Here is a 24,252-nt window from a genome sequence, read left to right as displayed (position 1 = left end):
AGGGTTGGGGAGTAACAGATTACATGTAGTCAATTACATGTAAGGGATTACAAAAAAAACAATAACTTGAATCAGTTACATTACCTGAAAAAATATTGTAATCAGATTAGATACTTTTGAAACACGACATGATTACTTCGAGGATTACGTTTACATTCAGAAAGGATGTTTGCGAAAACAAATCTTTGGCACTTCTCTGTTTTACATGATTCCATGTTTAATTTCATAGTTTTGATGTCTTCACTATTATTCTACAAATGTAGAAAATAGTCAAAATAAAGAAAAACCCTTGAATGAGTAGGTGTCCAAACTTTTGACTGGTACTGTATCTGTGACCAACAGATGCATATCTGTATTCCGAGTCATGTGAATTCCATAGATTAGGGTCTAACGAATATATTTCAATTGACTGATTTACTTACACAAACTGTAACTCACAAAAAAAATGTATGATGCTTTTAGATATTTTTGTTCAGTGTAAATGAACGGTTATCTTAGCCAATTTGCCTGGGATTCTCACAAACCCCTAGCTACAAGATTCCAGTGCATTCCTCCACCACTAGGATTTCCAGAGTAAAAATTAAGCTTGAATACAAAATCATTCTGTTTTCTCCACATTGAAGGCTACATCTTGAAAAGACTAACTTTAATTTCATTATCATATACATCAATAGATTTCACTCAATGCTCCTATTCACAGACATAACTCTATGGGTAGTTCCACAGGGTCAGCATAGAGCCGAGCGGTCTCCATATCAAACACTTTGAAAGAGGACAGAGAAAAAGACAAAGACTGCCCCCTATTGTTTAACAGGAACAGTACATGCCATTGTTAAACAGATAATACAAATGATATAAATCAAATTTTATTTGTCACATGCGCCAAATACAACAGGTGTCGACCGTACCGTGAAATGCTTACTTACAAGCCCTTAACGCAGTTAAGAAAATATTTACTAAATAAACTAAAGTAAAAAAAATAATAATACAAAAATAAAACAATAAAATAACTATACTGAGGATATATACAGGGGGTACCGGTACCGAGGCAATGTGCGGGGGGGTACAGGTTAGTCTAACCATTATTTATACGTCACAGACTTGATTCCAAACAGCACTTGAAATAAACCACTAATGATTGAATAGTTACAGAATTGTCAACATCCACTAGTTTACATCAAGACATTTACATTTTGTCCAATTTATCAGCAGCAAAACAAGAGGTGTTTCCTCTCTGTTTTTCGTGATGGAGTTGAGGCCAGATAGCGAACTTTTCTAAAGAAGAGTTCAGATTTCCCTTTTTAGTAGATGAAAAGGACTCTGGTTCGCGGGAGACTAGAAAAGGAGTCTGCCATTTTACGGATCTTGGCGTAGTTGATGAATCCTCTGAGGAAGAGCAAGAATCCTGGAGGACAGAGAATACAGTAGATTGGGGCAATAAGGGTCACTGTTATTTTAGCAGGATTTAACAGTAGTTATTTTTCTTTTTCAATCATGTTTTCTGGGTTAGTACTTCCCAACTCCCAGCAGCACAAACAAGATAGTGTGTGTTTAAAGGTGCACTATGCCGAAATCGCTCTGCCATTTCCCGGTTCGAATAGTTCGCCTAATTTCAGTTCGTGACAAACCCACCACAGCCAATGTAGAGAACCATTGTACAGTCTAAACCACTGAAATATATTCTCAAGAACCAAAAATATTGTATTTTTAGCTGTTCGAAGCTGGTGTACAAAACTGAAAAGTAAAAGACGCAAAAACAAAACTTAAGAACGAGAAGCATAGAAAGTGCACATAGAACACATATGCCGCTTCTTTGACTTGCTTTCAATGAGAATGACGCCTCTATAACACACATTTCTATGCGAATTTGGTTGAGTCTCCCAAAAAGTTACATATTGCAGCTTTAACTCTTCTATAAGGGTCATTGTCATAATGTATTGGATTTATGCATACTATCCATTGACCTTTACACCAATGCTACAATGTTTCTGTATTTACATGTCTAGTACTACAAATGAGAAAGACAGAACTGGTTGTACTTACCCAATACCAGGAACACCCACCACAGCCAGTACTGCCCATCAAAGTACCCAGGGAAATAGGTGGAGAACTGGGGAGAAAAATAAATAAATAATAATCACACAAACATAAAAGATAAGTGGACTGGTCATAGTAACCATGAATGTGATTGATCTTGGGCTCTGGAAGAGGGAAACCATGATCATGATCTGATGCTTTGCCATCAGATCCCTGCCACTAGATGCTTATGTTAAGGAACCACAATCTACTCTGACCAAAATCTTATTCTAATAAAGTATTTATTTGTTGTATATAAATATCAGGGAAACCTTTGTCTACCACCTTTACATCTCAGGGAGGGTTGGTAGGGAAATCTTACCCGGACAATGAGGATCCACTTGATGAGTGACAGGCCGAAGCCAGAGATGGCCCCGTAGCGGCCTGCTGCCGACGTGGTCAGACAGAAGGACAGGAAGAAGCCGATCCAGTTGAAAAGGAATGCCACTAAAGTGGAGGAAGAGAGGGAAAGAGGCTATATGGTCTACTAGGATGGGCTTTCTCCTCACAATATAACATTCTACGATCACATCACAGATCCATCAAATACCTGTATCGGGAAATAAATACATTACATGACTGTTCTTCATTTCGCTGTTGTGTAGTGTACCAACCCCCATCCCAACCAAGGAGAAGATCTTACTTCAAGATGTGACTTACTAAAAAAGGTCAACATGAAAATGCCATCGTTCCCTATCCGCAGCTGGTCTGCATCCTCAAAGTCGTCCCTGGCTACAAAGTCTTCATCCTGCAGAGATAGAGATAAACATACGGTAGAGATCATTACCAAGTCCTTTTATGATGGAAATCCCATTAAAAAAGGCTATATCAACCAAGAAAGGAAACACTCCCGCTACAAAGCACAACCCCTTCTCTTCATTGACCCGTTGCTTTACATTTCTCTAATGTCGTGGATGGAGAAGGCATTTAGCTGGAAAGCTGCTTCAATTTAGTTGAAAGAATAACATTTGATGTGCTATCAGGAAATGCGCCACTAATACGCTACAGGTCGACAGACAGGTCTCTGCAAATGACTGCGACATCTTTGCCTAACGGTACTATTCCATTCCACACACTTCCACCCCATTACTGTACCTCCAGTGCACAGCAAGTTAGTACATCATCAAAAGTCCCCAGTTGTTCCCTGTGCTGTACGCAAGGCAAGCAGTGTGTGGCAAAGAAACACAGACCAGTCATTTAAATGGGATGACAAGGTATGGCAAAACATTTCCCACTAGAGGGCATAGATGAGCCGTCTCAATATCTGACAGTGATTATTAGGGTGTCTGCCGACAATGTATGACTCACCATTTCAATACACTATACTGAGTACAGTATATCTACACACACACAACCATAGTTAAACAGGTTAGCTTTGATATTATATGCAATTAGTTGCAATGGGGTTCATGATGTTATATTCAGAAACTAGCCTACCTCCAGCTCTAAATGTAAACAGTACACAAAACAGAAGTGAGGTTGGATGGGAGATCAGCCACACCTTTAAAACATAAATATATATATAAAATAGTCTGGCAAAACCACACGGGAGGATTACGTGGAGTTTGTAACGGTGGGACACTCACCCTTCCAGCCACCAAGGGAACAAGGGCTTCAGCCTTGGTTCTCTCCGCCTCGTCATAGGAAGGGAGCGTTGTGGCCACGTTGTATGATGGTGGATTGGAGAAACCCCCATTTTCTTTGTAGTCAAAATAAGCTAAGAGAGATAAATAAGTGAAATTGCAGAGCATAAGCTGCTGTGTTACACTTCAGTGATATCTATCCCCTCATGGTGGGCTAATTGCTGTAACAGCACAGGTAAACCTAACGCTAGAAGGGGAAATCTCCTCTGTGTCCTAACAAAGATACTTGATGGTCATAGTCTAGTTCTAGACTGTGTAATGTCCAATGTCTCTTGGAGTAAAGGTAAGGACATGGATTCCCAGGCCAAACCATAGTGCTGCACTGTGATGTGTGTGTGTGTGTATTGTGCTTTTACCTGCATTTTCTTCTGCAATGCTGCTGTAAGGGGGTGGGGCATCAGCTGCCACCTGGAGAGCCTCCTCTGGCTCCTCTTCATTGGGCAGCTGCATGGGGGAGGAGTCAATACACTGGTTAGGCCTAGATGACCGTGACAACGTCAACATGACGTAGAGAAGAAATCAGTCCAAGCACTATTGAGAAGTAGCCTAAGGAAAACAAGCTAGCTAAGCTACAGGGTCAGGCAACTCCATATTATAGCAGACTTATGGACAAGACACATCCTAACAAACACCGGCCGTGCGCAATATATCCCCTGCTGGGTGTCAATGAACGATGGCGATTCAGCATGTAGAATCGTCAGGAAATTAACTGAAAATGAAGGCCAATGTTCAGATGAGATAGGACGGTCGCCCGCTGCACAAGGTCGACGTTGAGATGGCATTTTCCCTCTTACAGGGTCACGCTAGGATTCAGCCAAAGATAGTGGCCTCCCGGTCACGACAGAGCCTGGGCGCGAACCCAGTCTCTGGTGGCCCAGTAACCACTGCGCCACCCGGGAAGCCCAGGACCATTCATTTTATCTGTGACCAACAGATGCATATCTGCATTCCCAGTCCATAGATTAGATTTAAATGTATTTCAATTGAAAGATTATTTTTAAATTATTGCGTTTATATTTTTGTTCAGTATATATGGTGAGTGCACAGTACCTATTAGATATTGGGGGGCTACCTGGGATGTGCTTTTGTATGTTATTGCTGTAAGAGCGAGCTAGCATGCTTTAAATTGTAACAATCGCATTGGCCCCTGCTAATTCAGTTATTTCCATGCTAACAGATGAATCACGGATCTACAGTGTCATGACTGGCCTGTTCGGGTCTGGTTACCGTGTACCATAATCCTACTGAGATATCTCTCACACCCACCAGCGGGGAAGAGATCGGAAGGTATGATGGTGGGGGGTTATGACAACTCCCGCCCATTGTAAATCTTAAGGCAGCAGACAAAATCCCTTCTGTCCTGTCAGTATGGAGGGATGGAATGTATGATGGGCCTATGGAGAATCTACCTCTGAACAGTAACACAAAATAAATGGACTTTGGGACAATATTTTTCGTCAACCAAAACGGTAGTAGTGACGATAGATGAAACATGAAAATTAATGTCGTTTTTGTTATGTTATTAAAAGTTAAATGACGACGTTATAATGAAAACGTTGTAACTTGAAGAGTTCACACTATGTACTTGATGTTTGCATACTGTACGTTGTGTGGAAAATGTCCAGATCAAAGAGAATGTTTTTGTAAAGACGAAATGTGACGTTAGTTGTCTAAATTGGATCTGAGTAAAATCCAGACCGTGCCTCGTAACTAGTTACGCCCAGAGAACTTGCCTAGAGGTGGAAATGACCATTTCTGACCCAAGGGTATAAAACATGTGAGTTAAGAATTAACATAGCAGACTAATACCCTGACTACACTGCTTGCGTCGTGTGCGAGCGTTGCAAAATAAATTTAGAAATCTATATTATTAAATTATTGTGTGCGCCAACGAGCGTCTGCATTGCCAAGGGCTAGAATAGAAGTCAGTTCTTTTTGTGATGCTGATCGCGCTGCAAGTCCTGCCTCTCCCATCTCCTCCATTGGTTTATAGAAGCAGGTACCCACGTGCCATTTCCTCATTGGTTATACTCACGTGGGTGACGGTAAGACGAACGAGGTCGGTGGCAGTAATGCACCTAATTTATGAAAGTTGCCAATCGCAATATAAAGTCCAGAGAAGAAAAAGCCTGGAAGGAGGATGACTAGATTCAGTTGACCGTTTGTGTGGATTAATTTTCGGAATTGACGACCTTGTGCATTTCATGTAAAATAACAGCTCAATGTTTATATCCCAGGACAAATTAGCTAGCAACAGCAAGCTAGCTAGCTTGCCATAAATGTTGAATGCTTTTCAACCTGTCCCCAAATTAATGTAATTGGTTCAGAGTTAGTTTTGATATTTTAACCTGCGTGTCGTGATCGCGTTTGCTGTGGGGGGACAAAATAAATGTATGGACGATGGCGCACACGTTTGGGTTCCATGTAAGTGACCACGGGCTGCAGCCAAGGTTCGAATTAGTTGTAAACCCAAAATTCAACATGAGGTTGAAGAAGACAAAGGAACCTTTTTACAATCTATGCTACGTGTCTAAGAGGGTGAATTCAAGCAGGACCACCCAGTTACCACTCTCCAAGGAATCGTGTGTCTACACTGCTTTCATTCCTATGCTGGAACCATCTACACTGCTGATTAGCTGTCCTCCGAAGAACCCTTTTCAGAGCAAGTGCGAGGAAAAAGACCACTAAGACAAAGGACACTGACATCGTGAGGACAAACAGAGCTACACCCGGTAACCCGAAGACGTGAGGTCATCAGAGAAGTCGGGAACCCGGTCCACGAAGAGACACCCCATCGGAGACCTTCAACATGTAATTACATCATTATATTCTGACCCATAAGAGCGGCAGTTCGAGGCAAAGTTAGGGTTAAAATCAGCATAGTTGACAAATGTACACAAGTGTGCTTTTCTCTCGCTCTCTTTCTCCCGCTTATGAAATCCCCATTTTGTGTAACGTGTCATATTGTGTTGGCCTGCTAGGGACCTGTTTCAGTATACTAAGTTCTAATCATTAGCCTAGACTGTGTGTATCTTACATTATCATTTTAGCTTGTTAGTAAATAAATAATCAACTCAATTGGTGTGGTACGGACTTATTTAGTGGAACTCGGGTTTGTGTAGATTCACAGATTATGCCGTTCAGAATGAGACTGTAGAGGAACTTAATTAATTAGCGACTGTTGTAAAATTCGATATTCTCTGAGTTAATTTGGGAAATAGAAACCCAATAAAGCCAAAACTTTTGCATGGTGCTCCAGGTTAATTAATTGAATCACGTAATTGTAAACCATTAATCATTTGATGTGCAGCAGTCGTCACATTAATCAATACAACGTTACGACAACAGCCATCAACATAGACTGAGTGTACAAAACATAACTGACCATGTAAATCCAGGTGAAAGCTATGATCCCTTATTGATTTACTTGTTAAATCCACTTCAATCAGTTTAGATGACGGGTAGAAGGTAGTTTAAAGAAGTATTTTTAAGTCTTGAGACATGGATTGTCTATATGTGCCATTCAGAGGGTGAATCGGTAAGACAAAATATTTAAATGCCTTTGAATGGGTTATGGCAGTAAGTGCCAGGTGCACCGGTTTGAGCGTGTCAAGAACTGAAACGCTACTGGGTTTATCACGCTCAAGTTTCCTGTGTTTATTTAGACTGGTCCACCACCCAATGGACATCCAGCCAACTTGACAACTGTGGGAAGCATTGGAGTCAACGTGGGCCAGCATCCCTGTGGAAAGCTTATGAAACCTTGTAGTCCATGCCCCAACGAATTGAAGCAGTTCTCAGGGGAAAAAGGGGTGCAACTCAATATTAGGAAGGTGTTTCATATTTTGTACACTTAATGTAATGTTGTCCTGTACATCTAATGTGCTTCCTTGTGTCAATCGTCAGATACTTACATGTATTGTATACTATTTTTGTCATTGTTATGTTTGATTACAAAATACCCAGTCTGATATTTTCATGCACGCATGAATCACGAATCTACAGCCAGTCAGAATAAACACCAATTAACTGTGGTCGCTGGCTGAGTAGTTATTTCTTTAAAAACAACACAAGAGACTTACGAAATACGATTACATAGTTAGACTGGTGCCGAGACCAGTCTTGTCTTCGTGGGACATCTGTTACACTAGCTGACAAACTCAACACCACGATTTATGATTGAGTTGAGCGGCGACTAGTGTCGGCGGATTTGAGCTCAGAGGTCAAATATAATTAAGTTTTTCTCATAAACGAACTACGGATTTATGCACTTAAAGAGTAACCACTAACCAGCAATTACACAGAACGTGTGTAATATTGGGTTCTTTTTACGTGCCGAAATGAGTCGTTTTTTATAAAAACGTATTGTTATGCGATGTCTGCCCTCCAGTCCTGTCAGCACACACTAGTCGCTGCTCAGAAACGTGGAGTTGAGGTTAATCGCCTATTGAGTAGCTAGCTAGTGCAGGGCTCTCCAACCATAATCTAGCACACCTGCTTCTAATAATGAACTGGTTGACAAAATAAACCAGGTTAGTTAGAACTGGAGTTGGAGCGAAAACTTACAGGAGGGTAGCTTTCCAAGGACAGGGTTGGAGGAGCGAGTGTGTACAGTAGTTAGCAAGTCAAAACATCACCTACAAATATTGACCATGTTAAATCAAATGTATTGCTAACCAACAGAAATGACTACCATTTTAATTTAGCTATAAAGCATCATGACGTGTTGATATTAACTTGTAAACTGACGTTGCAGTCATGGTGCCTTCACAAAACAATGAGGCCTAGATCCAACCCATTACCCGTGTTTCTTAGTAAACAAACCACAGTTAGCTAATGCGTGCTAGCTGAAACAAACACGATAAACTTTTTTACTCACCTGCTGATATCTAGCACACGGCTCAGCCATCCTAATATGAACAGACTCAAATATTTTAATTTAAACAAGCGATTGTCAATGTATTCAATACAGAAAGTATAACGGAAACATAAACTATTGGGACGCTGTCTGCTCAAGTCCCTCCCCTCTTTCTCTGCGAGCTTGTTACGTCAATACTCCAAAACTAGGTCACGCATCCGCTCTTTACTGCACTGCCCCCACAAAAACACAGGCATTGACAGTAAAATAATAACCATCCATATTCCAGTTATTGTACATTTTGGCTTAGAGTGGCAATACTATGTGTAGCCTACTCACTGTATTCCACTATTCAAAAACTTGAAAGGTGAAATAATAGAGGTTACCTCTGAAGATGACATGCTGTGCTGCCAGTTCTTTTAGTTCAGCAATAATGAATACAGCAACATAACACGTATTCTTGTAATATGTATTGTATCTTTATTTAAAAATAAAAAAGACTAAAACAATACTCATGACACTTGGGTGAGAGTGTATTTGAGTCCTGTTTGATTCGTTTTATTGTTTTTTTGGTTCATTTTGATATTTCACAAGAACAGGGTAAGTTGTGCCAATATGCTTCTGGTTGTAGTGGTGACAGACAATATCCACCTCATAGATACTGAAGAACACTTTGACACGCTCATTGGGTGAGACCAGGAAACACAGGGTATAAAGGGCAAACTCAAATTCAGGACTGACACCAACGAAGATGCTGCCTTTGGGTTTAATTCCATTCTTCCAACTGAACTGTAGTGCCAGGATATGCTTGTTCTCGTCAGGCTGGTTTTAAATAAAAGAGAGAAGAGAGAGACAACAATAAAGACATACAGGCCTACACCCATGGGACAGTCATTCAATAGGTTTGAAAGTTCTCACATAATTTCCAAATAAATGCCCTGGAAATGTTAACTACCATCTCATCACAGTCACTCAACATGATAATCAAAAGATACATTCATAATTTCAGTATTTTTTATCTAACCTGGGGGGAATTTGCGTTCACACTGTAGCCTTTGTAATCAATGTGTCCCAGCTTTTCTTGCAAATACAACTGAATCCAGTTATGAAAGCCGATGACTGTGCGGCCTCCTCTGGTCTCTCCGACAAAGACATGCTCAAACCCTGAGGAGTCTGGCCTGGAGGAACATGGGAGAACATCATGAGGCTGGAACACAGACTACTGATTTTACACCCTCTTTCTGAAGGGATGATATGGGGCAGGTCTAATGGAAGCTCATCCACCACTTGAGTGGTAGTGCACATGATGAAATTACAGCACAATCTGCATGTTAACATACAGTATAAGTGTTAACTACTGAAAATAATAGACTACTCTCCTTCTCCCCTGAGGAATAAACAAAGCTAAGTGCAAATCAAGTCCAAGTCATGCATTGTAATCTTAAATCAAGTCCAAATCATACATTGTAATCTCAAATCAGTTTAAATCACGCATAGTAAACTCAAATCAAGTCCAAATCATGCATAGTAATCTCAAATCAAGTCGAGTCGAGTAACAAGTGTTTTTTCCCCAAGTCTCTAGCCTCTAGTTTCATTTGGTAATTTTTTCCCCTAGATATAATGACTATTTTTTTTTATTTAACCTTTATTTAACCAGGTAGGCAAGTTGAGAAAAAGTTCTCATTTACAATTGTGACCTGGCCAAGATAAAGCAAAGCAGTTCGCCACATACAACAACACTGAGTTACACATGGAGTTAAACAAACAACCATCAATAATACAGTAGAAAAATACGTCTATATACAATGTGAGCAAGTGAGGTGAGATAAGGGAGGTAAAGGCAAAAAAGGCCATGGTGGCGAAGTAAATACAACATAGCGAGTAAAACACTGGAATGGTTGATTTGCAGTGGAAGAATGTGCAAAGTAGAGATAGAAATAATGGGGTGCAAAGGAGCAAAATAAATAAATACAGTAGGGAAAGAGGTAGTTGTTTGGGCTAAATTATAGATGGGCTATGTACAGGTGCAGTAATCTGTGAGCTGCTCTGACAGCTGGTGCTTAAAGCTAGTGAGGGAGATAAGTGTTTCCAGTTTCAGAGATTTTTGTAGTTCATTCCAGTCATTGGCAGCAGAGAACTCCAAGTCAAGTTTCAAGTTCTTTCCTGCCAAGTCAAGTCTCAAATAATCAAATGTGTGGCTTGAGTCAGACTCGAGTCCAATCTTGAGCTGCACGTCCACACTCTTTGCCATTTGAATAGACTGGCATAAAGACAAAGGAAAAGAGAGTCTGAGGTGATGATACAGCTTTCTCTAATTGTGAATGGATTTTATATTGACTGAGCCTAACCCTAACCAGGGAGGAGAAAACATTTAGCAGCATAATGATGAATTATTTTGACATCTGAAAAGTAATAGTTACGTAGAGGAGAGTTCCACCCACTTGCTAGCTCCTCGTCTGGCGTACAGCTCAAACCAGATACGGTAGAGCTGCATCTTGAATTCCGGTAATCCCTCTGGGGAGAGCTGTTTCTCTACTAGGTACTTATGTGCAATCTAAAAATGAGAGAAACATATGAAGACAATTTCAATCATGGGATGTTGATTGACTCCCTTTCGCTGTTGACATTCCAATTTGGCCATGGTTCTCCCCGTAAGTTGATGTCACATACATTTAAAAATTAAAAATTAAACTTTTTCTGATCAAATTTATCTGTGATTTGACTTTTGTTCCTTTTAATCTGATCAAATAAATACAGTTTTCTTTTTATCGACCACTCCACCATATGTTTTAACTGGTACCTTCATGGTGGGCGTTCGAAGCATGCAGTCCAGAAACTTGTGGTTTTCTGCTTCCTCCTCTGGGGTTACAATCTCAGGCTCACCTGTATCACTTTCATAGTTATCCAGTAGAGAGATAAAGGCTGGAAGAAGACATCCAGTTTAGTTTAGAGTGTAGCGTGTGTTCTGATCTTGTAAGATCCCAGCAAACATGACCTCATTGGCCCCATGTGGGTATTTGTTGGGCGAGGTGGGCAGGGGCTATCCCACACAAAGCCCAAATCAGCCAAACATGGGCTAGCCCACAACAATCCCAACATGGCCTAGCCCACACCAAGTCCAAACCAGCCCGACACGGGCTAGCCTACACCAACCCAGCAAACTAGTGGACACCAGCCCAACATGGGCCACCCCACACCATAACCAACATGGGCTAGCCCACACCAAGCCCACACCAGACCAACACGGGCTAGCCTACACCAAGCCCAGCACAGGCTAGCCTACACCAAGCCCAGCACAGGCTAGTCTACACCAAGCCCAGCACAGGCAAGTCCACACCATAATGTAGAAGTAGGGGCTCATTCGAATATTTGCAGGCGTGGTGTACAAATACCCAATTTCATGTTGTTAAGTAAAAAATAATACAAGATAATAATGGCTGATACCATTCAAACCAATGAGGGTTCAGAACTTTACAGCCAATTTTCTTTTAATTCTATTTTTTTCCAGTTATAAACGTATAAGTTCACAAGTTATTTTTGTGCAACCATTACTGAGTGTTATTCCAGTTTAAGTGTTCTGTTGTGTGAAATCAACAAAAAATGTATATTGTACACTGCCAGTGATGAAGTGGCTTTCACTAATTGGTCATCTGACTAATCAGATCAGCTTAGAAAAAGATCTGATGTGAAAAGATCTGTTGTGATTAGTAAAAAGGCTAATTGGTGGAAAAAAGATAAGGATTGGACTACCTGTGTAAACGCAACCTTAGATAAGTGCATATGACATAAGATAAACTGATTTTTCTCTGGTAAAAATATGTATGACAGTAACAACTTTGTTATCTTCCTGATACAATGTAACTTGCAGCCGATCCAAAAGGGTGGGCTTATTTCAAGTGACGTGAGGCCTGCCCTTGTGCCCACCTGCCCTGGGGCCAATGTGGAGTTTATGGGTTAAAGGCACATCGGCCCAATGTGGGCAGCCTACATGAGGCCAATATTTTAGCCCACACTGGGCCTACATTGTGCCAATGTGGACATGTTTGCTGACAGGACAAGTTTGTTTTGTCTATCCACTCCCACTGAAGTTAGTACACATCCTGTTGTATCATGTTCAATCAGTGGTGACCCATCATTCAGGTAGGGCTGAGCCCCACCTGTTTTGTTGCCAGTTTTGCATGTTATTTTGGCATTAGTACGTGTCACATATCAGTTTGCAAACAATATAAAAAAATACATAACTGAGTTAATAAAGCTGCATACAAACATGGTCTCTTTTTTGCTTTCTTGAGTAAGGCAGATCAAAAATGCAGGTGTTTGAGCCTAGCTCAGTGCTTTCTGTGGTTGTAGGGCAGCCAGCGGAAAATACAGACCATAGAGGTTGGTAATGTTCTCTAGTTACACCATAATTGGCATCACTGCAAAAATCTACAGGGGAGAGCTCGAAAATTCAAGCCCCTTATGTGCTGCATAGATTTACATTAGAAGGCTTAAGGCCATTGGCATCCAAGAAGGCTTAAGGCCATTGGCATCAGATAAAATGATGTCAGCTCACGTTATATCTACCGGTAGCTTTGATTGGACTGATCATGTCAACATCATACTTTCAAAATCTTAGCTAGCAAGCTAGACAAGCAGTCATCATCATGAATCAAGTTGACAATGTACTGGCAAATTCTTCAATCCTTGTCATATAAAGAGAAATTATAGATATATCGTATCGGTGCTCATCGGCCATTGCAAATAAACATTATACAACAAGTCAGAAATCGCAAATCCAACATTGAGTGTTTTGGAAGGAATCGGTGGCTAACTGCAAGCGTTGCAAAGCAATCACTAGCCTTCTATTCAGTGGAGAAAGTTTGTGGTCCAAGTCTGGGTTTAAGGGTCTCTTTTCCAAGCTTAAAATGATAAACATTCACATGCAACACCATGGGCCAGAAAAGGTTGAATACAGTGGCCATGCTGTTAATCCAGGTGACTTCTACCGCGTCCAAAACAACTGGAAACTCAGAAATATCGGACTTCAGTGAGTTCAAGACAAGTGGAAACTCTGAAAAAACTAGACTGGCCTAGCCAGTCTCCAGATCTCAACCCCATAGAAAATCTTTGGAGGGAGTTGAAAGTCCGTGTTGCCCAGCAACAGCCCCAAAACATCACTGCTCTAGAGGGGATCTGCATGGAGGAATGGGCCAAAATACCAGCAACAGTGTGTGAAAACCTTGTGAAGACTTACAGAAAACGTTTGACCTCTGTCATTGCCAACAAAGGGTATATAACATATATAAGATACAAGAACATATAAGAAGAACATATATATATATATATAAGTATTGAGATAAACTTTTGTTATTGACCAAATACTTATTTTCCACCATGATTTGCAAATAAATTCATAAAAAATCCTACAATGTGATTTTCTGGATTTTTTCTTCTTTTTCTTCTCATTTTGTCTGTCATAGTTGAAGTGTACCTATGATGAAAATGACAGGCCTCTCTCATCTTTTTAAGTGGGAAAACTTTCACAATTGGTGGCTGACTAAATACTTTTTTGCCCCACTGTATATTGTAGCTAAGAAAGTAATACTAGGTGTATGTTGTGTAGTAAGCTGTTAGTGGCCCATGTGCCTCACCCTAATAATTTTGTCCCTTTCCCCCTCATAACTTAGCCTACTGTTCTGACTTGGTGCTGCACGTGTAGTCTATAGCCTGTTTTAGAGAAATATCATAACTGAATATTGTAAGAGCTTTCATTGTTTGCTTATATGCCCCCTTTATTTATCCTATGGTTCTGACTTGGTGTACAGGGAGAATACTGTAAGAATAGCCCATGTTCTGAAATCTGTCGTTTACATTTCAAAATTGTTGAACAATTATTTATGTTGATTAAGTCCGTCTTAGCTCACTCATCAATGTCTTAATCGAAATTACAGATTGCCTCTTATCCGCTCATCGTTCTCTTATGCCACAACCCACATTTGTTTAAGCAAGTCAGCCATATCAGCTGTGTTTAAAAGAAATGCTTACTGCATTTTTTAAAAACACAGCTGATATGGCTGACTTGCTTAAACAAATGTGGGTTGTGGCATAAGGGAACGATGAGCTAAACTAACTGTTTCGCTGCCAGACAAGGCTATGCCGATAGCCAGGTGTAGCAGTGGTAAGGACTCCTTGATGTTGGAAAGAAAGCTCTGCTGTTGGGACAGCTTTATGTAGGCCCTAACAGTTTGTGGGCACCGCTTGTCACTGTTATAGTGCAATTAATGTATTGTTAGTGTTGTGGCTTTGCTGGCATGCATTAAAAAAAATGTTGAGTTTGCTTCACCAAGATTTTTATGCTAAAATTGCCACTTTGTTCAATTATACTCGAGCTCCTGCTACTCTCTGCTTATGTATACATTGCAAATATGGCAGAATTTCCAAAGGAAAATAATGATAAGACACAGGAAACTGCATGGTTGAAGGCAAAAGTTGATCCCAAAGCTCTAACCCTCACACGTCAGGCCCTTACCTAAGAAAGACTCCTTTTTGAAAATGCGTTCATCGACAAATGAGAACAGAGGATATCCGGCTCCATCATTGTCATCACTCATTTCATCATTCATGTTAGCATTCACAGGCCCAGCTTTCCCCTGCACAAAGCACATCAGAGGAGTAAGAGCAAATCAGTTACATACAGTATTCCAAATGTCTAAGCACTCCCACCAATGATCCAGGAATAAATATTATTTTTATTTTTTTTACATGGTAACCCCTTGATGGAAAAGAAACATGACCCAGAGCCCTATAAAGCTGCAACTCCGGTGTTTTGTTTATGAGAGCCAGGAAATTCTAACAACAGCAGCATGTTTTCACTTGACTTGCATTCTCTCTCTCTGTCTGTCTGTGGCAGCTCTCTGTCTGTGGCACAGTGTCTAACATGCTATTGTGTCCTTCAGAAAGACACCACAGAGCAACACTCTAGAGCACTTTAGAGGTCTAGATTTGTTCAATGTGCTCTGACCTTTCTCATCAAACAATGCTTGTGGCCTCAGGATGTTGTGCAAAAACATCCATTAGTTAATTTGGAGTAAAACGCCTCTGTACAATTTGTCACGGGAATGATGTGTATATATATATTTTTTAAAACATCCACATACTGTAGTGCCATTTGGATCGTTTTCAGTTTTGCTACCTGCAGAGAGATCCGGTAGTCTGTCCCTGGTTTCAGTCTGTTGACATCTTTATCCCATATATCCTGCACCATGGTTGATAGCTCTCGGTCAGCTTCAATCATGATGTGACTGGTTGGTCCCTCTTTACTCTGCAGGCTACAGCTGACTTGGTCAGGTTCCTCTGGTGTGAAGAAATATCACATCATGTGCAGTGAGTCCTATGCTTACGTTGCTATACAACTCTGAATGGTGTTGTCAATCCTGCATTCCAACATTTGTACATTATACATCTTCTCAATGTATGAATTACACATAGGCCTACTAAGTGTGGTAAATATCATATATTTTTTTGTATACCCTCCATAAAATTGAACAAACACATTTAGTGGTCAATCAAGTTATAACGGAGAAAAATAATTCTGTGTTCATCAAGGTAAACAGATTAAGTGTATGACAATGAACTAAATAATACATTTCCAGACATGTTATCACTGAATCATTCAGTGAACTGATAATCAACACACCAAAAAAAGAGCCAATTTCAAGCTAAAATTATTACATCAACAGTTTTAGTTCAACATTCAGGTTTTGATTGGCACTATCATCTAATCAGTATCTCGCCATCGACGCAAGCTACTCATCATATATTACTGACCTTGTTCAGCTTTGGCCTGCTCACCGGCGTATAAAGAGAAGTGGTCTGTGGGTTTGGGGCAGCTAAGGGGATTCAGTCCTGTGGCCGAATTTGTGCGTGTGGAACTGGCCCGTTTGAAAGCACAAATCTTTACTAACATGCTGGGGGGGCGCTCCTATACCACGAGGCATGACAGGGGCCATTTTAAAGGGTTATCCACTGTCAGCAACTTTAGGCAAAGGGATTAAACTGTGTTGTACTGATGGCTTTTGAATCACTTGCTACAACATGGACTCTCTTTGTTTCTTTAGTACTGTTTTGTTATTCTCCTGCCTCTGTGTCCTGTCCCTCCATCACCCTGTCCCCTTCCCAGGTGGAAACACATGGTAATAGTGTGTATAAATAAGATCAACTATTGCGTGTAATAAATAAGGTCCCTTGATAGGCATGGAGACCAGGGAAGCTGTGTTCCTGCTGAAGGACAGATTAAAGGGGCCAGTTGAATCAAAGACAACAGTTACATTGTAGTCTGTGTCTGTAAGATCATGACAAACAGTTACAACAATGCTCTCAATTCTCAAACATTTTGTAGATGAGTGGCATAAATCCAAAACATGTTTTAATACACATCTGTTAAACTCATGACAGGAAATTAAAATATGTTTGCATTCTAAAATCGAAGGTTGACTTCAATAAAATAAAGGCTGATTAAGTGATCAGGATTTAATCGAAGTCAGAACATTTGATTTCAGAATGTAACCATAATCAGCAACATGTCTAACACCTCATGTTAGTTCAGTAATTTTGGACCAACAATCATTCTTGGTTTCCTCTGCCACCTGTTTGACTCAGCAATGCCTTCTGTGTTAAAGACAATGACAGCACAGCCCTTGCACACTCTTGTGGAAGGAAAAGGCATTGTATGTTCTCGTTGGAAAGGTTGCGTCCTTCGGATGGGTCTCATCTCATCACTAATTCAGCAGTCAGCTTTTCAGCAAAGCCAACAGTGAACTTACAAGGGAGGCAATATAACTAAAAAGAGTAAGTACTTTGATTAAAACAATGCCAAAAGGCAGAATTTCTACCAGCAGATGAGTGCGACTATGGGACAAGATATAAGGAACTATAATTGCATGCAGCGGTATCAAGGTACAAGCACTTTTGCAAGTATAGGAATGGAAGTGATTCTGTTAACACATGTTCACTCTTAATACAGTGTGACAAAATAAACAAGGGAGTACATTTCTGAGTAACTTCATATAACATGTATTGAGAAAAGGAATACATGAAGAATGTCCTAAAACCCCCAACATGGGAATGAACACTAAAACCAAAGGGTTATTTATGTATGTTTATGGTTATTACAACACTTTTTAAATTCAGGACTACTGCAAATATCAAAGGACTGTCCCCCTTCAACATTAACAGATAAAAGTGAAAGCACAATATAACTGCTTTAAGAGCAGGACATGTATTTTGAATGTGATTTACATTGATGTCCATTTCCAAATTAGCCTCACTTTCTGAAAAGTTTCAATGAAGATCATAATGTGAGTAGGTAGTAACTAGCAAATGCCAGGGTGGTTACAGACATATCTTTTGTACTGAAACAATGCCATATTTAACCTAATCAACAGTGTGCGTCAGAGGAGGCTGGCGGGAGGAGCAATAGGAGGACGGGCACATTGTAATAGCTGGAATGGAGTAAATGGAATTGTATCAAACATATGGAAACCATGTATCAACCCATGTTGTATTAATTCCATTCCAGCCATTACAATGAGCCCATAATCCTATAACCCCTCCCACCAGCCTCCTCCTGAGTGTGTCCCATTCAAACAAATCATGTTACATGATAAATAAAGTGTACCTTTTGGTGAAAAAGGAACAAAAACATACAAAAAAGGACAATAGTGTGTCTAAAAATCATGTCTTGATGGCCATTGGATGAATGTCACATTTGGCAAAGCTTTATTCACCCTTTTTTTTTTTTTTACATCAAGCTGTGAGCTCATGGTTTGGATGGTATCCGGGTATACAGAGAGTTAACTCATGATTAAAGTGGTTCTAAAGGACAGACATTAAATTGTACAAACATTATCCCAAAATGTTGTCCTCTGTTCTTGATTGAAAGATTTCACCCCCGGATCCCTGAATTTCCTTTTCATATCGAGATTGATAAAACATACCAACATTATCTGTTCAAATCATCTAAACACACTGTAACCCATTCGTTTTTGGTACACTCGCTCACACTCTCTTCACAAGTATTCTTTCAGAAAAATACTGGCCCTGAGTATTTGACTGCTGTTTGGAGTAAGGTAATGTGCCTACTTCTAACTGGAATTGCTCTCCGCTAGCCATTCAACCATCAGAAATGACTGATGTATTTTGGGTAAGTAAATGCCTGATCAATGATGGTGAGAAATTGTATTGGCTAAATCCATGGGCGGTTAAAGTGCATACAAATGAAGCACGCATGGGAGGTATTGCACATCAGTCCTCTTCATCACTCCAAAAGGCATCATCTTCATCAATATCCACACCCTGGAACAGCCTATAAAATAACAACAAAGAAACACAAGAAATTTGTCATTTTTACTCATTAATTAAGAAGCCAATAAAAAAAAGGTTAGATAGACATTCTATGGGGCCGATTCAGACTTTGGAAATGTACGCCTTTCGTACGCACTTCAGTAGTTGGTATTTAGAATGACCTTATGGAGGTGCATAACGAGGTTTGCGGGCGTGGTTCCCTTGCGCACACTAAATACATTTAATTCAACCCCAGAAAACACAATTTGATCAGTGAGTTTTTGTTCAATTAGTTTCTGTTCATTTATCTAAAGCAATCCCTTTAAATACGGTGTTCATTTAATTTGATTGGCCCAAGACTTGAATGTATGGGGAACGCGGTCAGAATATACAAAGATACAAATGTGCATATGTTTTCATGGCTCTCCGTTTCAGAACCCATGGATAGATTTAAAAACAAAACAAAATATTACATAAGTGCTCCAGAGTGGCGCAGCGGTCTAAGGCGTCACAACAGTCCCTGGTTCGATTCCAGGCTGTATCACATTCTGCCGTGATAGGCAGTCCCATAGGGTGGCGCACAATTGGAAAGAGAAAAGGGGATACCTAGTCAGTTGTACAGCTGAATGTATTCAACTGAAATGTGTCTTCCGCACTTAACCCAACCCCTCTGAATAAGAGATTTGCAGGGGGCTGCCATAATCGACATCCATGTCTTCGGCGCCCGGGGAACAGTGGGTTAACTGTCAGCTCAGGGATTCGATCCAGCAAGCTTTCGGTTACTGGTCCAATGCTCTAACCACTAGGCTACCTGCCCCAGCGTCGTCCGTGTTTGGCACGGGGGAAGGCAGTCATTGTAAATAAGAATTTGTTCTTAACTGACATGCCTAGTTAAATAAAAAATATATACACATGGATTTGGAGTCACTAGAGTTCGATGAGCCAAGTAAAGCCCCCCCCCCCAGCCAAACCCTCCCCTAACCCGGACGACGCTGGGCCAAATGTGACTCCCGATCACAGCCAGTTGTGATACAGCCTGGGATCGAACCCGGGTCTGTAGTGACGCCTCAAGGACTGCAATGCAGTGCCTTAGGGCGCTGCGCCACTCCTTTTCCACATGAACAAAAAAAAGGTGGTTTGATTCATTCTGAAAATTGACACATTAAGTTCATCAGTGGTAACGTTGGAAGTAGTGTTGCCTACAATATAATTATAATATGTAGAATAGTATTTTCAAAAATACCCTAGTTGCCTGCACTGATCATGGAACTGTGTATTGGAAAAAATTAAGTAGATGCTTTTTCCACTTGGAACCGGCAGGTTAACTCAACTGTATTCACCGTTTCCTCGTGCATAAAAAAGTGGTGGAAATATTAGGGAATTAAGTCCAGGTTAGAATAGGATGCATCTGTAGACACACCTCTGCCACACCTGTTTCTTTGATCTCCACCCTAAACGCTTACCTTGCTGGCACTGGTAATTTCCCCATGCTTAAATTCAAGTTCAGAATATGCATAGAGAGAAAAGTGAAATTTAAATTGATGCATATGTAACTCGTGTCTGAATTCCCCCCTTTGTGCATAATCCTTATGTATCCTACACCTCAAAAGGACACAGAGCCAATTGTCAGACATAGCAAAGCCACTGACTGGTTGAAGCAAGGCGAGGAGGGGTTGTTGAAGTGGCTGTAGGGGTTGACACGTGTGAGCTGGCCCAGACACAGCCAGCAGAAGTACTGCTTACACGAGGTGCAAGTCATCTTGTTGCAGCCATCAACCTTCTACACATAAAGACAGAACAGAGAAGATGATAGATCAAAATCATGTAGGAGCAGCAAAACATATGCATACTAACTAGTTATAAAGCTGTGTAGTGCGGAGAGCAACATACCTGTATATTAGTGCCACAGCGAGGGCAGCCTTTACAGTTCTCATTAAGCCAATCCCTGCTGAAGGATTCCTCCACAGCACGCTGGATGACCCGCTTCCCAAAGCGCTGCTCCATGAACTTCTTCCCCTCAGCACTGGCAGATATATACTCATCCCGCAGGCCTCGCAGCTCATCTACAAGGCAGGAGGTAGAGACCACTCTCAATACCATAACCATTACTCTAACCTACATTTTGATTGATCATCTTTAGTGTATAGACTGTGCACAGCATATAACTAATTACTTGTAAGGTAATATACTATATAAACTATGAAATATAATGTAAACTATTTCCTTTACCTGCTGTGACCTTGCAGTGGGACAGGCCGTGGTATCCCCGTTTGCAGAGGGTGCAGAAGGCGTACTGGCAGGCAGGGCAAATGCCCATGGTGGTGTCTGGCTCCACCATCACAGCCTGGCAGCAGGACTGGCGAGGGCAGTACACCACGTCAGCCATCAGATCCAGGCTGGACTGAAGCAGAAGGCGGTCATAACGCGCAAACAACTCCTCCCCGACAAGGAGCTTGACCTGTAAAAGGGGCAGTGCATTAGTCAGTGCTCATAAGATTGTCACAAGAGCTCATTAATGTCACAAGAGTCAAAGTTACCTGTGAGGGTGTAGCCAAGGAGGTGCACTTGGGCTCGGGGCAGTTAAGGCACTGAACGTTGCCGTCGCGGATCTGAATCTGGAAGTATTCCGTCATGCAGGTCTTGCAGTACACATGCTGGCATTCCTTAAAGCACAGGCAGCCCGAGCCCAGCTTCTCCATGAAGCAGATACCACAGCAGAACGCCTTGGCGTCAAACACCTTCTGCCGCTGAGCTTCATCAAAGTCCAGGAGCTGAGGTAGGATATCAGTACGGGGGTCAACCACCAGGACAGCACGGGGGTCCAGCTCCAGCAGGGGCTCCAGTTTATCCTTCTCCCCGGTTAGACTACCCGCCCGCTTCACACCAGCCTCACTCCTCTTCCATTCCACCGGAGCGTTGCCCCCCTTGACCACCTCCAGGGGAGACTTGACGTCGAGGAAGGCAAAGGCCTCCTCCTTAAGGAACTGGATCCATGTGAAGAGAACAACACAGCCCTGGTTCTCCTCCCACAGCCCATCCAGGCGCTTGCATAGAGAAGTCATCTGAGGGGGAGAAAGAGAAGGGTTGGTGAGGAGCCTGTAGACCCAACGTTGAATTTCGTTGAATTCTACATCGGGCATGAGTGAGAGTTTGGATCAGGAAGGTTTCCTCTCACGACGTCTACAAACCAGAATGTTGAATAAAATTTGATTTTAACTTACTTTACCTGTTGTCCGTGCGGTTGGTCCTTTTGCAGGTAGGAATGTGAGAATATATCCACAGGAAAGTATAATTATATTAACTTTTCAAAGCACTGGTAGTGCTTTCCGATATTTATCACCTGAAGCATGCATAGAAGCATGTAAATACGTACACGAGTTTGGCAAGTATGCATGCATCTCGTGCATGTATTTTCATCTTGTGCGCATGCTTCACATAATAGAAACCTGAATGTACTACCATCGCCTTGAAAAGTTGATGTAATCATACTTTCCCTGAGGATAGAATGTCTGACTTTACTACCTTCAACAGGACCAACCGCTCAGACAACAGGTAAAGTAAGTTAAAATATAATTAGATTCAACATTCTGGCTTGTAGAGGTCATGTGAGGGACATCTTTCCTTATTCAAAACGCTCATTTATGCCCAACGTAGAATTCAATGAAATTCAAAGTTGGGTTTCCAAGCTAGAGGACAAGGGGAATATTGTTGAAACATGTTATGTGATTTCTTGTCATGTTGATGGGTCTACCTCACCTGGTCCCTTGACAGCCATTTGGAACTTAGTGTATAGACCGGAGATGAGGAAGAAGGGTAGTCAGCAGGAAGTTCAAAGTTAAGCACCAGAGGAGGTAGGAAAGATATGTCATATTCGGTCTGCTTGTTTCCTGCCAGAAACATACAACACATTTGATTGTTCAGGTTTTAATGCTGATTGACAGTTGATTCATTTTAAAGGGACACTCAGTATTAATGGAGAGGAAGGTAAACAGCCTTACCATCGACTATCAACTTGAAACTAGGAGGAAGTTCAAGGCATAGTTGTATCTCACCGCCCTGTGCAGATTTGGCTCTGTGAAACTCCTCTTCATCGTAAATACTCGCTAGAGCAAGCAACTCATCCTCCTGGGCTTCCTGGTCCTCCGACATTTACATTCCTGTGCGGCAACAATAGTAAAACTTGTGAGGCTCTGCGTGATAGCCAATCTCATTTTGATTGGTAGTGTATTGGCAGTGTAGTGTATTAGCTAAGTATTGCTTCAATAATACAGAGAAGTATAGCACCAGCAAATTAACACAGCATTAAAGATAAAGTGAGAGGTAACAAGGTTAAATAAACTAGCTCTTACAACGTTTCAGGATAGAGCAGCATCATCCTAATAATAATGCATGGGTATTAGGTAAGTTAGCTAGCTAGCAGGCTGATTAGAGTCGTCTAACGTTAGCTATCTAACAGTTACCTAGCTAACGTTATATGGTTTCAACTAGAGAACCATAGTCTAAAGTGACTATGTAACAAATCTAGCTAGGCCCTGATCTCAAGGGCTGACGACGTTAACGTAACGTTAGCTAACTTTAGCTAAGTGCCTCTTTAATAATAAGCTATCTATCTATCATGACTAATCAGTCACTGGCCGAGATATATAAAACGACTATCACAACTAGCTATCATTTTCTTAGATCATGTTGTGTTATTTACCTTTTACTTCAGCCACCACAAATTACGTATTGGTTTTCACTAGTTAACACAGCCACAAAGTCATAAACTCCGCCTATTTCTACAATTTATCTTCTTACATTTTAAACCAAACCTTAACCACACTGCTAACATTTTTGTTTTCATAAATGTTTACAATAATTGTCTTTGTGGCTGTGTTATCTAGAGGAACCCCCGTTTTTGGATGACCACTGAGGAATTTTTTTATTTTTATTAACAACAAATCAATACAGGAAGTACATGTGGGAACACAAGTATATATAAATAATATACATTACACAAGGACCTTAAGGGACATACATACACTTATAATTCTAACAGCTTTTTTGTTAGTAGAGTATTTAATTGTCTTAAAGTGTCTTACAGTTCAATTTATTTTTGTAAGGTAAGAAAACGTGGTGTTTTGTTTGTAAATTTACATTTGTGTATATGAAATTTGTCCAAAAGAATAATTAAATTAATTACATAAAAATGTTTCAGCTTATTTCTATTGTAGGTAAAGAATCCAAGCAGTACATCTCTCCACAGGAGATGGAAAGCTCAATTGGAATCGTATTAACGCCCATTGCGTACGTCGTCGACGTGTCGTCAAAGGGCCGCGGGGTGCATTCTGGGCGATACTGGGACAAGGAGCG

At 40.9% G+C, this 24,252-nt stretch overlaps 3 protein-coding genes across 4 annotated transcripts; all 3 read right to left on the bottom strand.

Moving 5' to 3' along the window:
- Positions 1 to 631: 631 nt before the first annotated feature.
- On the bottom strand, positions 632 to 8,805 carry LOC110537765 (NEDD4 family-interacting protein 1-like). Its single transcript, XM_021624137.3, has 7 exons — positions 8,599 to 8,805; positions 4,076 to 4,163; positions 3,663 to 3,793; positions 2,737 to 2,824; positions 2,399 to 2,523; positions 2,044 to 2,110; positions 632 to 1,405 (listed from the first exon to the last, which is right to left on the bottom strand). The coding sequence occupies exons 1-7, from the start codon at positions 8,626 to 8,628 to the stop codon at positions 1,302 to 1,304; spliced, it is 633 nt and encodes a 210-aa protein (XP_021479812.2). The 5' UTR covers positions 8,629 to 8,805; the 3' UTR covers positions 632 to 1,301.
- A 298-nt stretch (positions 8,806 to 9,103) lies between these two features.
- On the bottom strand, positions 9,104 to 16,548 carry endou2 (endonuclease, polyU-specific 2). Its single transcript, XM_021624136.3, has 7 exons — positions 16,387 to 16,548; positions 15,752 to 15,912; positions 15,089 to 15,209; positions 11,378 to 11,499; positions 11,019 to 11,131; positions 9,602 to 9,755; positions 9,104 to 9,399 (listed from the first exon to the last, which is right to left on the bottom strand). The coding sequence occupies exons 1-7, from the start codon at positions 16,523 to 16,525 to the stop codon at positions 9,136 to 9,138; spliced, it is 1,074 nt and encodes a 357-aa protein (XP_021479811.2). The 5' UTR covers positions 16,526 to 16,548; the 3' UTR covers positions 9,104 to 9,135.
- Positions 16,549 to 17,703: 1,155 nt separating this feature from the next.
- Positions 17,704 to 23,823, bottom strand: LOC110537763 (E3 ubiquitin-protein ligase RNF14). Of its 2 annotated transcripts, none has more exons than XM_021624135.3 (8): positions 23,600 to 23,823; positions 22,899 to 23,057; positions 22,657 to 22,787; positions 21,438 to 21,962; positions 21,130 to 21,358; positions 20,791 to 20,963; positions 20,550 to 20,680; positions 17,704 to 18,922 (listed from the first exon to the last, which is right to left on the bottom strand). In XM_021624135.3, the coding sequence occupies exons 2-8, from the start codon at positions 23,047 to 23,049 to the stop codon at positions 18,862 to 18,864; spliced, it is 1,401 nt and encodes a 466-aa protein (XP_021479810.1). In that variant the 5' UTR covers positions 23,050 to 23,057; positions 23,600 to 23,823; the 3' UTR covers positions 17,704 to 18,861. The 2 variants fall into 2 exon arrangements, with proteins under 2 accessions (XP_021479810.1, XP_090048884.1); XM_090192758.1 differs by having other exon boundaries at positions 22,953 to 23,057; positions 23,600 to 23,736.
- Positions 23,824 to 24,252: the final 429 nt, after the last annotated feature.

This window comes from Oncorhynchus mykiss, chromosome 12 (genome assembly GCF_057628025.1).
Source record: "Oncorhynchus mykiss isolate SJ-2025 chromosome 12, ASM5762802v1, whole genome shotgun sequence".
Taxonomy (NCBI): Eukaryota; Metazoa; Chordata; class Actinopteri; order Salmoniformes; family Salmonidae; genus Oncorhynchus; species Oncorhynchus mykiss.
This window is presented reverse-complemented; position numbering and strand designations above follow the sequence as displayed.